Source organism: Excalfactoria chinensis, chromosome 13 (assembly GCF_039878825.1).
Source record: "Excalfactoria chinensis isolate bCotChi1 chromosome 13, bCotChi1.hap2, whole genome shotgun sequence".
Taxonomy (NCBI): domain Eukaryota; kingdom Metazoa; phylum Chordata; class Aves; order Galliformes; family Phasianidae; genus Excalfactoria; species Excalfactoria chinensis.
In genome coordinates this window covers 5,169,778-5,184,046 of record NC_092837.1, presented here as the reverse complement: position 1 = coordinate 5,184,046, position 14,269 = coordinate 5,169,778, and the positions used below count along the sequence as shown (strand labels likewise).

At 55.4% G+C, this 14,269-nt stretch overlaps 1 protein-coding gene across 1 annotated transcript; it reads right to left on the bottom strand.

The window, feature by feature from the left end:
* Window positions 1–1,571: 1,571 nt before the first annotated feature.
* Window positions 1,572–10,152, bottom strand: CDX1 (caudal type homeobox 1). Its single transcript, XM_072348523.1, has 3 exons — window positions 9,723–10,152; window positions 1,910–2,055; window positions 1,572–1,778 (listed from the first exon to the last, which is right to left on the bottom strand). The coding sequence occupies exons 1-3, from the start codon at window positions 10,150–10,152 to the stop codon at window positions 1,572–1,574; spliced, it is 783 nt and encodes a 260-aa protein (XP_072204624.1).
* Window positions 10,153–14,269: the final 4,117 nt, after the last annotated feature.

Sequence of the window (14,269 nt, the reverse complement as noted above, 5' to 3'; positions counted from 1 at the left end):
GTCTGTCCATGCCCTCCCTGACGGCACTGGTCTGATCACACCTGGGGACATGGATGTGGGCACACAGGGAGAGGCAGCAACACACCCACAGCTCACAGGGCTCCTGGTTGCTTTTATTTCTACCAAAGCCTAGAAAATGAAACGTTCTGCCTTCTGTACACAAGCCCTGAGCCGAAGTCACAAGCCAGCACCAGTGTCTGCCTTTGCTGCAAAGTAGCAGTGGTGGCCCCAGGGAGATGGCACTGGACCCCATGGTGGGGAACACAGACCCAATTTTGGGGCTGTAGGTGTCAAGGAGCTGTGCAGTATTAAACCCCAAACACTGTGAGTTCTGGGCCAGAATGGTCTGGAAGTGGGTGAGGGGTTCTGCAGGCAACAGGGACATCTCCACTTCTTGCTCCTGCTGGGGCTCAGAGTGATGGTGCTAGGGGAGGACCATCAGAACCACTGCACACTCATCTTGGTCTTGGGAAGCCACAACCCCAAAGTAGGAGCCTCAAACTCTCCTGTGTCCCAGCGTGGCCTCTGGGGCACAGAAAACTGGGCTGTAAAGTAGCTGGGCCAGTAGAGATACCAGGAGTCAGCAGGATGAAGGGGAATTTTAACTGTGGATTTCCAGCAGGAAAAGAAAGCCATTGGTTACCAATGGTGCAGCACATGGAGGAGTACAAAGCAGGCAAAACACAGAGCTTTTTGTGTTTTGGAGAAAACAGCACAAACCCAGCCACCTCTCTCTTTGGAAGCCAGCTATCCACCACCTTGTGCCAGGACATGTCCTGTCACCATGATGGTCCTGGCAGCTGGCAGTGCCTTGGTGCAGCATGGGGCTGTGCAGGTTCTGCAATGCTATGGGTAGGTGAATGGCCCCTCTGGGCAACCTGGAGCTTTCCAGTGTCCTATCTGCAAACCTTGTTCTTGTTCCTTCACATTGGAGGGTTGGTCTCAAAACCTCCATAGGGCGGTCCATCTGTGGAACAGATGTCTGCAGGTCTCACAGTGGCCCTTTGTTGCTGCAGGGATGGAGCTGGGGATGGTGGCTGGGGGACATGGGGAACACTCCTTGCCATTGTCTCATTTGAAGGAGCCCCCATTCCCCCTCCAGCCCCACTGCTGAGGGTCCTACCCAGCTCCTGCTGTCCAACTCGCTCCAGGTGTGGCAGATCCCGCAGACAATCTCAGCTGAGATTTGTTTTGCCTTGAGTCCAGACAAGTCTTTTCCCTAGTTCAGCCTTGCTAAAACTGCCCCAAATCAGCAGGCAGCTGGATCACCAGGAAGACCGTGTAGGAAACATCCCACCGGCTCATTCTGATGTGCCGCAGAAAGGGCCCTCCACCACCACCTAAAGACTCATCCCACTGGTTTTTGGCTACCAGTGCCAGAGACCAGCATATGTTTCCTACAGGAGAACAGCACTACCTAATGTATGGGCTTTGCGCAGGACAGAGCTCATCAACCACTTGGGAAGGCGACAGAGCCACCATGCCACAGGGGACGTGGTGTCTTTGGGCACTCAGCAACAAGCTCTGCCATGTAGTGCTTATCTCTCAGTGTCTATGGCTGGCGGAGGGGGCTAAGGCATGAACTCCTCCTTGATGGTGAGCGGAGATGAGGAGACAAGGCTTGGGGCACTGCCACTGCAGAGAGTCCCCATAGGCCCTGGTGTGCCCACAGCTGGGGGGGTTGGTGTGGTGGTGCTGGTGGGCTGGCTCTGCTGCTGCAGCTTCTTTTTATTCACCTTCCTCTCCTTCGCCCTCCGGTTCTGAAACCAGATTTTCACCTGTGGAAAGACACAGATCGCCATGCAGAGAAGGGGGTGCAGACAAGGAAGAGCACCCCAGGGGTACCACGGGGGCTGGAATCAGAACGGGAATGGCATTGCCTTCTCTCAAATCCATCTCCAGCACTCACCTGCCGTTCAGTGAGCCCCAGGGCAGCGGCCAGCTCGGCCTTACGGCGGATGGTGATGTAGCGGCTGTAGTGAAATTCCTTCTCCAGCTCCAGGCGCTGGTGGTCTGTGTACACCACCCGGTACTTGTCCTTTGTCCTCGTCTTGCCTGGCAGAGAGAGCAGGGTGAGGATCAGATAATAGGGCTGGGAGACAGGAGCAGCGCTGGTGGAATGGAGGAGCTGCACAAGCACACAGAGAGCTCTGAAGGAACATGGGACCAGAGTATAGGAGTCCTTGGCTTCTATGGGGCTTTATACCCATCCTGGGTAGCACCAGGGTGTTTCTCCATGCTGGAAAGCACCAGAGAGTAGGGGCTGTTCATGGTAGGAAGGGAAGGAGGAGTTCAGTAACATCCCAAGATAGTGGTCTCCATATCCCATGTGCCATGAGTATCATCACAAGAGGAGCAGAGCTGCAGTCCAGGCAGAGAACACACTGCCTAGACAAGTCCAGCCCAGAGGGCTGCAGGAAGCCCAGCTCTGTGTGACAGAGCCCAAATCCACAGCGCCAACATTAAGCCCACATTAAGAACAAGCATTCCCACTGATGGACTCAATAGCCAGCAGTGCTTGGCCATAACCAGCCTGAACCTGTCCTTGGGTCTCCACAAGTATGATCAGAGCTTCGTCAAGCCCCACATTTCACCTGAGCAAGAAGAAAGCCAACACATGCTGCCACAACCACTGCTTCTATTAGAAAAACACAGTGGAAAATAGCACAGGGTAGCAGTGGTCCAGCCCTGCCCCCAGCACATAATCTGAGGAGGGGGGATACAGCAAGGCTGCACCACGGATAGGGATGAAAACGACATCCCCCAGCACCGGGGCTCAAGATACCTTCTTTCACATATGAATTCTATTTTTCCCTTTTTTCATTCGGAAGCTGTACCCCTTTTTGAAGAGATAATGACTGAAAAGTGATCTTATTTGCGATATTGCAATTGAAATGCCACTGCGTGGTGAAAAAAAAACCACACCTGGAACGCAATGGAACTGACAGCTCACGTTAACAGAAATTAGAGAGTAACGAAACAAGGCGGTTTGTGGATACTGCAACTGCCAGGAATCTTAGCAGGAATTATTATTTCCTGCTGCAGCCGTAAATAGATCCATCACTGCCTGTGCTTTGTTGTTCTCTCCTTGTTGCTCGTCCTTGGTGAACCCCGGTGCAGCTCTGGGTGCTCGTTGCAAATATCAGGGAGCAAAGGCTCTGCTTGCCACCAGCCCGGAGATGGAGATTTCCTCGCCTCGACTAATCACAGTTTTCAGCGATGTTTGCTGAATTCAGGAATGTATTGTGAGGGATTCACAAGGAGAAGAAAGGGACTTGCAAGAAATGCTATTGACAATGAATAATGCGGCTACCTTGAATATCAATGCTGGGTTACACTTAACTCGCCCTCGGTGGCCCTTTTATGGCTCTGGGAAAGGAAAGAGGAAATTTGGGATGAGCCATCGTGGCTCCTCATGGGGACCCCTCACACCTGTGGGGAAAACCCCAATGCCTGCAGGGATCTTGAGGAGCAATGGGATGGAGCAAACTGGGGTTGGGGCTGTGCCAGGTCTCTGGCATGGCCCACAGCTGTTGGAGGGGCCATGGGTGGGAGCATGGATGAGACAAGTGTCCTCCTGCTGCCAGCACCATCCAGCCCCAAAACACATCCAAACTTCCTCCTTGTCCCCAAAAGACAAAAGGAACAGCTCAGGCAGCCCAACTGAGCCATCCATGGGGCCAGAAGGATTCCAGTGTTGGGATCAAGGCAGGGCCCAAAGCTTGGGGAGAAGGCATCGTTACTGCTGTTAATGTGTAACTCTAATAGCACTCACCTGAGCCACGATTAGATAAGGGAATAGCTTCAATGTGCTGCACAGGCCCCAGAGGACACACTCCTGAGTGTGTGTGCACATGCACTCGCAAACACGTTAAGGAAGACCCTCTGGCCCTGATCTGCTCCACATGGCAGCCCTGGGGATGGGGATGGGAACAGTGATAGAGAGACAGGAATTCCCTGTCCTTGACCGCAGTACTATGGCATCTCTGGGGTGTCCACACTGAGGTCACGCAACCTGAGTGACACAGCATTATTGCTTCCCTCCTTCCAGAACAGAGGCTGAAGAAGGGAAAACCCAACCCCATCTCTGTGCTTTCTGTCTCCAGCTCTGCACCCACAGGGCTACTGTCACAAAGAGGCAGAGGAAGGCACTATGGGATGATGGAGGTTGTTAGGGGGCTGTAATTCACCCTCTCCAGCCCTAGCCTGTCAAAACAATGGCTTTCAACAAGACACAGACCCCCTAGAAGAGATGGACAGTGGAGTGGTGGAATGTTTTGAGGCTGATGCAGGGCAACTGTAGTAAATGCTAGGATCAAACCAGGCAAGAGTATAATCCTATGCTGTTCCCCAAAGGTCTCCATTTCACAGGTCAAAGCAGCTCAAAATTACAGTGTCTGCAAGCCCTGGCTCCATTCTGAGCAGCACCGCAGCCATCAGGACTCCGATCAGGCCAGAGCTCAGCAAGTGGGGCTGTGGAGCTGGAGAGATGAGAGCCGTGCCGCTGCCAGCTGCAGAGGTCCCCAGGCCTGGGGACACAGGCACATGGCAATCCAGGCGCCAGGCACTGCAGGGCACTTAGCATGGGAGGTGCTGCTGGGGATGGAGCCGAGGTTCTGCACGCCCTGCTGCCCAGCAGCTCTTCGCATGACCGACACAGAAAGACTGGGGTGCCCCAAGCAGCCTGGGAGCACATCATGGATGAGAGCTCTTGTTTGCCATTTCTTCCCAGGAAATTTTTCTATGAAAACTTTTCCCCCTACCCCAATGTAACCTGGGCAATGCTATAGTTAGGAAAACTGGGGCACAGAAGCAATACCAAATCAGAATCCCAGGGTCAGAGCCACGGGCAGCTCAACTAACCCCTCCACCCTCTCACAGCTCCCACTGCAAAAGGAAGGGCAGCCAGCAGAGCGATGCTGCAAGGTGCAGCCCAGGGACAAGGGCTGGGGTCTGTTTCCAGCACTCAGGACCCTCCTAACTGGGTCACCATCATCTGGCAGCCAGATGTGCTCCAGCTGTGCCTGCACGGAGAGCTCGATGCTCCCTCTGCTGAGCAGAGGGGACCACAGCTACACAGTGCTGATACTCAGCTCAGACAGCCCAGAACACGTTACTGTCTCCAAACCTTCTGGAAATAGCAGCCCCAAATCCCGAGCACCCTACGCACACTCTGAATCCCCCACGACCCATCTCTGGTTTGCTCACCCCTCTGCTGGAGTCTAAGCTCCACCACTACCCCTGCCTGCTAGGAACCAGTGGGCAGGGCTTTCCCTTCCCCTTCCTATGCAATATTTTCAGCTCTTTCCCATCCACCTCAGGAAGTGTGCTGTGATGGATGGGGCAATCAGTATGGCATGAAAGACTGCAGCCACATGGGCCCCCTTATTTTTATTAACCAGAGGACATCCCACCTCCGTGAGATCCTGCCAACATCTTTTCCCTTGGATTCAGACAACCACTGGGTTTCCAAAACCATGTGAGAGGATCTACCCCAGCCCCTCTCTGTTTGCACTGCAGAGGGAAGGGATGCTGGCTGAGCCCCCACCCCATGGCCCTGTCCAGGCTGCTCTGACTCCTGCTCCAGGTGGCACAAATGGGCACTACTGAGATGCTGGGCTGCAGGAAGGGCTCATCGTGGCCACCACCCCCAGGCAGCTCTGCAGCCCCCAGGGCAGCTCCTCTCAGGGCTGTCAGCCAACACCAAACCAAGCCAGAGAGATCTTCCTGGTGCCAAAGATCTCAGAGGAAGCAGCAGTGCCACTCCACTGGCAATAAAACCTCATTTGGCTTTGATATGTCACACACCGGGAATGTTTCAGTTACAAAACCGCACCACAGTTCCCAGTGCTTTTATAGCCTTCTGCAAGCAGAGGATCAAACTCTGCACGTCAAAATAGCCCCGTGGCTTTGCTATTGGTAAGAGCAGGGCCCATATGCTGGGGGGCAAATCCAAGAAGCATGGACCAGGACACCAGCACCCAGGGCTGCAGTGATTGGGAAGGAACAGAGCAGGCAGGGAAGAGCCAGGTCTGCAGACCTCAGACTGGGGACAGAGAGCACAGTCTGGCATCCCCAGCCCAGACCCACTCCCCAGCCAAGAAGCAGCAGCCCCAGGCTGGGTGTTTGGACGAGCATTTCCCAGCAGAGCAGTGATTCAAGCCTTTATTTTGGCAACCAGTGCATTCCTAGGGCTGCTCCTTGGTTTTATGAGCACCTCGCCAAGTGCCGCCAGCCAGGCTCCAGTGCTGGGTCAAAGACCACAATGCAGGGACATGTGGGCTGCACGCACGGAGCATCGCCTGCGTGGTGTGGTTCCACAGCCAGACCCAGGGCACAGAGCTGCCACCCCAATCCAGGTTAAGCCAGTGGCACAGTGCGGATCCCAGGTGGGCACTGGGATTCCCTGCCCCTTCACAGCCCTAACAGGGCTCAGTGCAGGGGAAGGATTCATCCCCTTATCCAGGAGAATCACAAAGCTAACAGCACTGAGGTGGGTGTCCTTGAAGGGTCTCCTTCAGGAAGCACCGGCCATTGGCCAGAGCATTAAGTGTCCCTCAGCTAATCCTGGGGTATTAACCAGCCAAGCCCATCACGTAGGTACCCCCAGGGAAGCCCTTTTTGTTCAAGGAAAGTCAATTCTAAGAAAGTTTGAACCACCTGTACCTTGGCCAGCATGCTAAGCACTCAGCAAACCCCAGCAGAGGCCAGGAGCAGGCTGTGGGTTAATAATTCAAGGGGAGAGGACCAGTAGGGGCCCCATCAGCATGCAGCACTGCAGGCAACCCAGGGAGCAGAGAGTTTCTTGGGGAGCAGCTATGACCCTAAAACAAGACCAGGTCCTCCAGCCACCTCCATCACCCATCTCAAACCTCTCCTGGGATGGTGTCTCATCTATGGGGATTTCATGTTTCCTCCAGCGTTCTTAGGGCTGAACAAGCAGAGCTGGAAAACTGAGCCAGAAACAGTGAAAACAGAGCTGGAACAGAGTGGAGAGCTGCACGCTCAGTACATTGCCTTCTGCCCATGCTTGAGGCATCCACACCCTGGGATGCTCCCACCATGGCTGCTCACCCTGCACTGCCCTATGCACATTCACCTCCCCAGGGATGTCTGGGTACACTTTCCCTTGCAATACAGACCACTGCAGCTGGGTCCATTAGTGACCTGGAGGCTGAACATGTCATTTACATAGCTAACAAGCTGGGGATGGGGAGGTGGGGGGGGGGGGGAGGGTGAACTTCAAAGTTCATTGTGCTGCCATTTCCAGCACCTTCCTGAGCTTTTTATAGAGCAGGGGTGCCATTCACAAGGAAGTTTGCAAATAATTACGAGTAAGGAGGAAGCGTGAGGGTTTGACACTGTGCTCGTGAAGATTTTATGAGCAGAAAAAGGGCTGATGCTTGGGAAGAAGGGAGGCATGGAGACACCTTGTTCCTTCTGCTTCCCAATTTGGGGCACTTAGCATCCGTTACCTGGGCTGAGCTTTGTCCTGTGCCGTGGCTGGCTCTGCTGGGTGAGGCACGCACGTTCTTAGCAGCAGGTCTATCAGCTCATCACCCCATGAGGTCTGACTCTGCACTGAGTCACTGGGAGATTTCTCATCGATTTCTCCCATCTCTGCTTCACGCCAGCAGAACCCCCCGGCACGATCCGTCCTCACATAACATTGCCTCTGAACATGGCACAGCTCCTTCCGAGCACCTTCACGCCACGGCCGATGGCTGTTTATACAAGGGAAGACAGAGGGAACCTTAATTTACAGCCCTCTGTTGATTTACAGCACTCGCAATGAAGCTCTCCGTATTTATAGCCTGTGCATTCATTTCCTATTCCCACAGCGTGGAGAAGGGTATAACCCATCCAGGCTGATTAATGTACAGTTTATTGATTCCAATAAAACATTTTGCCCTTATCTGTGTCTAACCCACCTCTTGGTTTATGTAGAGGCAGCCTGGGCAGGCGCCATGGGTTGAATTCAGCTGCACAGTCCCATGGGCAGAAACCCCAGGGCTGGAGGGGTTTGCGGAGGTGTCCCATAAAACCAAGGGGGTTTTGCTCCTGCCAGCCCTGTCTGCCTTCATGTGCAGGGAACAACAGCTGGCTCGTTTGTCCCTTTGTGTGCATTTAATCTAAGAGATACAAACTGCGCAACGGCTGGTTTGTCCAGGATTCAATCAGCCCGTTGCTGTGTGACTCAATCAGGGGAGCTTTGCTGCCTCTTGCTGTATCTCACTCCCTTCATCCAGAGGTGTCCTTATGCCTTCCCCCCCCTCCTCCATTTTCCCTCCCATGTTCCCCAGAAGAAACTGAGATGTTTGGACCTACAAATCCCACAGAAGCTGGGGGCTCCCATTCGATCCGTATGAGGAGGGGGGCAGTTTTCCTAAAGAGTTCCATTCAGTGCTTCAAATGGACCAGGAAATGCCATCCTGCCTCTCCCTCCTCGCAGAGCAGAGCTCGCTGCTCTCCACCTCCCGGGATGCTCAGCCCCACTGCAACCCCTGCTCCCACCGGGATGACCCCAACCCCAGCATCCAGCACAGTCTCACAGCAGTTTCCAAGTGATTTCCAGAGCATGGGGCCTGGGGATGGGGCGGAGGAGCAGGAGATAGGACAGAGAGGATGGTGGAACCGCTGTGTATCGCCGTGCCCAGACCCTCCAGCACCACGCAGTCTGTGTGCGGATCTTGGCTGTCACATCCTCAGCACCATGCACGGGGACAACCCAACGCAGCGATGCCAGGAAACCAGAAGCAAGCCAAGACATGAAGCATTTTATACCATTTTCAAACGGGGAGCCCCCACACAAGGGGGAGAGGGAGAGGACGGCGGTCGGGCTGGAAATCACGGATGGGAACATGAAAGGGCACGAGCAGGGCAGCACAAAGGCCCTCCCCGCACCTCGCCTCAATGCCAAAGGAGCCGGCGGCATCTCCATGACAAAGCGAAACCCGTGTCAATTTGGGCTGGCCCCGAGGGGGGACTGCCCACCGCCTTTGAAGTGGGCAGTGGGGCGGCCACGGGCGGAGGGCTGCGGGGCGCAGACACTTCCACTCACCCCCCACCCCCCATCCTACCCCGCCGGGGTCAGGAGTTCAGCAGGGACAGGACCCCGGGGTCAGGGGACAGGATACAGGGACAAGGGACAGGGGATAAGGCAGAGGGACAGGGGACGGGACACGGGGACAGGAGATATAGCACAGGGACAGTATGGCTGCCCAGTACAGACATAGGAGCTGTGCATATGCTGTGTGCCATGCAACACCTGGAGCACCCACACGCACCCTGCACGTGGCACTGTCCCCAACACCCCACACCTTGCGTTCACCCTGAACATGCAGCATCACCCATATGTGCTCGCTCACCCTGTGCAGTGAGTGCCGTGGACATGCACTGCTTGCAGCACCCTGCACACACAGCACAGCACTCCTCCAAAAGGAGCACCCCACCACCATGATGATGAGCCTGGACTACCCTGGGCTGGCCATAAGAAGGACTTCCCATACGCAGATCAGAGCTCTCATTCTAACTGCCAGCAGAACGGGGTCACCTGCACACCGATGCTCTCCATGCCCATCCTCAGTCCACGCCACCTCTCCAGCCCCACAGTTCTCCCCACTGGGGTCAGTCCCAGAGCAGGATCCAGCCCTGCAGGACTCCGAGCTGAGGGCTCCCATGTGAAGTAAGGAGCCCAGGTGTAGGGCTGGGGTTTTCCTTACCGCTGCTGCTGGTGCTGGGAATACTGCGCCTCATCCATTCATATGGGGTGCGCCTCTGTGCATTAGGGGACAGCTGAGGCACCGAGCTGCTGATGGCTGGAGGCAAGAGTCCGGAGCCCGCATGGGGCTGCATGGGGTTAAAATCCGGGGGGCTAAATCCAAACTGCCCTGGGTTGGTGGCGGCGGAGGCGGCAGCGGTGCCGTATGAGTGCCAGTCCTCCTTGGCAGGGGTGTAGGGTGAACCCCAGGCGGCTGCGGGCTGCCCATGATGCGGGTCGTTGTTAATCCCTGGCACATGGTGGTAGCTGGCGAAGTCCGAGTACTGAGGTGGCCCCGGCACGTAGTTCTGGGGGCTGAGGTTGAGGCTGGGATGCCGGACAGGACTGGGATACATGTTGGTGTCCTTATCCAAAAGATAGCCTACATACATCTTCTCCACCTGGCTCTGCACTCATGCTGTGCCGATGCGCCGCGCTGTGCCGCTCTGTGCCGAAGCAGCCGGGTGTCACGCAGCGGCCGCCCCTCCTTCGCTGCGCTCACCTGGGAGCCTTGGGGAGCTGTGTCCCGGGGCCAGGCACCTCCCTGCCCACAGGCTTTTATTGGGCCCAACCTCTCGCAGCATTTGCATTGAAAGGCAGGGTTGCATTTCAAAGTGCAGGAACCCCGGTGGTGCGGGGCAATCCGAACCTCCCACCGCCCCGCTTTCCCTCTGTGGTCACCAGCACGGGCTGTCCCCACGTCATCGGCCGTGGCAGCTGGTTTTGGGAACAGTGTGGTACAGCTGGCTTTGTGTTTGAAGATGCCCCAAAGGAGGTCAGCCTGTCCCTTAAGCCACTTGTGCTCCAGGAGAAGGGCAGCTTGGGCTGAGCCCTCACATCCTGGCTGAAGGATCGAATCACACATGAGCTGCCCAATGGAATTGCCCCATCACCCTTAATGGGGACACCAAACCCCAGCAATGCTTTTCCTTTCTGCCTGTTTTGGAATTGGGGCTGGTGGGAAGAGGTGGCTCTGGGTCCCCTTCCATTTATAGCAAACCTATTCCTCAAGCCCCATAGCCAAGTTCAGCCCAGCCACAGAGAGAAGAATGAACAGAGCTGGGCACATTGATCCTTATGGGTCCATTCCATTGGGATACTCTATGATTCTATGGATGCATACCCCAAAAGCACATCTGTCCCTAAGCAGAGGCCATCCACTCATCACCAGGAAGGTCAGGCCCACCTCTGCTTCAGAGGGGTTGAGGGACTGAGGTCACTTCTGTGCCATCACAGCACATTGCCGGCCACATCTGCACAGTCACAGTGTGCGCTGAAGGGAAGGGAAAGAGGATTTAAGATGCAATTGAGAGGAGAGGATAAAACAGCAGACTTCCACAGGTTTTTTGCAATTGTAGCTGTGAATCTGTGAAGAGGTCTGAAGGTGGGACTGCTTTCCAGATTCACGGGGTTAAAAGGAACATGGTAACAAAGCCAGCAAAGCTGCTGTGTTTGAGGAGTTCAGTGCATGTGGCACACAGGCGCTTCCCTGGTGCTACTGGGCACATCCCAGCCATAGCTGGGCTGGGGGTGCAGGGCTCCATGAGCATCCTACCTGCACCTCCTGCAGCAGGTGAAGGGCTCAGCACAGAGCAGCACGGCCAGGTGCCTGCCAGCAGCATGCCACCAGCTCCAGGGTGGACAGGGGATGACAACTGGGCCATAAAGATCCACAAGTGATAACTCCCCTCTTTTCCTCCTCTTTGGCATATGTATTGCCAGAGGGGATTGTGGCTGGAAAAGCTGGTGCCAGAGAAGAACCTTTCATGGCTGGGAGTGGAGGGTGGCCAGGCAGAGACCCTGTGACCACTGTCCCCAACATGGGGGCCCTTTGGTGCTCAGCTTGGTGGGAAAACACCCACACTGAGGTCCCACAGAAGAGCAAGTCAGGGGCAGCAGAGCCTCATATGGACCCTCTGCACCCACCCAGAGACCCTCAGCACCTACCCAGCTGGGGGGTCTCCTTCCAGCCCTCACACCTGAAATTCCCACTGGAAACCAAACTGGCACAGGGAGATGAGGAGCAGCCAGGATTTCCCCAGGGCTCGGCACTGCTATCCATGATCGAGTGATGCCATCTCCTGGAAGCAGGAGGGCCAGAAAGGGAGGTTCCCAGGGTCAGGCTGTCAGGAATGGAGCTCTGCAGGGCGCAGTACGGTCTCTGCTCCAGGGAGGAGCCAAGCCCTGCAGCGCACCTGGCTTGTGCAGAATCTCTGCTATGGTTTCAGCAGGATGGGGAGATGCCTGAGGAAGCAACATGGTTTCCCAGCAGTGGTTGGAGGTGGTGGAAACTCACTCCTTCCTCCTGGTTCAGGCTGTCAGCAGAGGGTTAACGATTCCCACATTAAGTGGCTGCAGATGTGTGGGAAAGTCTGGGGCGAGTGCACTCACCACTATTAGTATTCACCCCCCAGCCTGCTGCTGCCTCCAGAGCTCTGTGCTGCACATTTAATACCGGGGCTCATCGTGGGGGTGAGGAAAGTGCGTGGGATGGAGGTGGAAAGGCTGTGAGGAGGAGAAGCAGTGGGGCAGCATCCTCTGCCACCGCCTCCTCGCAGGGCCTGAACCCCAGGGAGGTGACAGATAGTGGTTGTAGGAACACAGCACTGCACCTCCACTGCATCAGAGTGAGTCATAGAATCATAGAATCATTTGAGTTGGAAGGGACTTCTAAAGTCTATCTGGTCTGACTCCCCTGCAATGAGCAGGGACACCCACAGCCCGTGCAGCCTGATACTGAGTCTGTCCAGGGATGGGGCTCTGAGCACTGATGGAGCTGTGGGTGTCCCTGCTCATTGCAGGGCAGTTGAACCAGATGGCCTTTGGAGGTTCCTTCCAACTCAAACGATCCTATGATTCTATCATCTGCTGCTTCTTCCCTACCTGCCTCCCACCTGTGGGCACAGGGGACTCACTGTTGACTCTGCCAGATCACCTGGCTCAAATGGGCCTTCTATGCTTTTTCTTGGGTTTCCACCTCAACCCGTGATGGAGGTCACGAAGATGCTGTGATCCTGGTGATGCCTGAGCAGTGCAAACACCCCAGAGCATTCCTGTCCCTCATTAGCACTAACACTGCTTATTTGGCCTTGCTGCAGTCTGCAAACCCCCACAGAGAGCAACTCTGGCAGCCTCCCCTGCAGCTGTCCCAGCCCCGGGGGAACCACAAAGTCCTGCAAGTGCCACGAACGGAGGTGCAGGAGCCCAAAATAGAGGTGAGCAAAGCAGGGAGAAGAGGCAGGGGTCAGCCAGCCGCTCCCCTCCGCCCACACGCTCGCAGGCGCGAGTCCCTCCGGCTTTGGGGCTTCCTTTGGGCTGGCCTTTCCCAGGAGCTGCTGTGACCCCAAACCCAGCGCCAGCCCCGGCTGCTGGCTGGGGACGTGCAGCGCTGTGTGCTCACAGCATCCCAAAGCATCGCGCTTCGACCCTGGCTGATTCCTGGCAATACTGAGTGCCTACGTTGTTCACGGGGTCATCCATCTGCAGACAGGGGAAGGGGGATCTGCGTGATCTGTTGTGCCGCACCATGCCTGGAGCCCATCCCCAGCACAAGGGACCCAGCAGGATTGCACCATCAGATTTTTACCTCTTCTGTTCCGAGAATGGGGTTGTTGTTGGGAAATGGTTTTGTTGAGCTATTCCCAGCAGAACACGTGACCCCAAGGAGGGACCCACCCGGCATGTCCTTATCCCTTGAGAAGAGCCTCACAAAGAGCCACGTGCCCGTATGAGCCACCTCTTAAGCACCCTTCTGCACGGCAAAGTGCCAGTGCGTGCTCTGAGCCCCACCAGAACATGGATCCCCAGTGAATGCCAACAACCGAGGATGCCACCAGCCAGGATCTCCTTGCCCTCTGCCAAATGAAAGAGATCTCCAAAGAAAACCCTTCCATTTGCTTGTTCATGGGTGAAGAGTGAATGCTGAGATAAGTGGAGATAAGCAGCAATCTCCCAGGCAGGGCAATCATTAGCTGTGCCCATTGTGCCGTGTTGGCCCAGCAGGATGGGAGGGGATGGTGCCTTGCAAACAATCCGGCCTCAGATCTCAGCAGTGCTGTCCTTACAGGAAGGGCTTTTCATTCTTGGAAGAGAAAAAAGGAGACAGAGGGGCATCTTCTCAGGAAAACTCATTCATGAGAGATGCTGCATTTTTATGGTTTTCTTGTATCAGAATAAAGCACATCTCCAAGGCAGAAACAAGACAAGAGCGGGTGGTTCAGAAGACAGTTGCCATCCAGAAGGTCTCTATACTTTGTCACAAAGGCAAAACAAATTGCTAAAAATCCCACTGCAGTCAAACCATAATTGTGTCCATCAAGAGATTGTCAGAAAACTGATCTGAGCTCAACAAAGTGTGCAGAGGGATCTTAGCAGATACATTACCATGCACACCATGGGCATTCAGCACAAGGGGATGGGATGACCAAGGCAGAGGTGGGTGCTGTTAGGTACGACATGGAGATGCCAGGGTGACTGGGTTCCTTCTTGGGGCACAGAGCAGTACAGGAC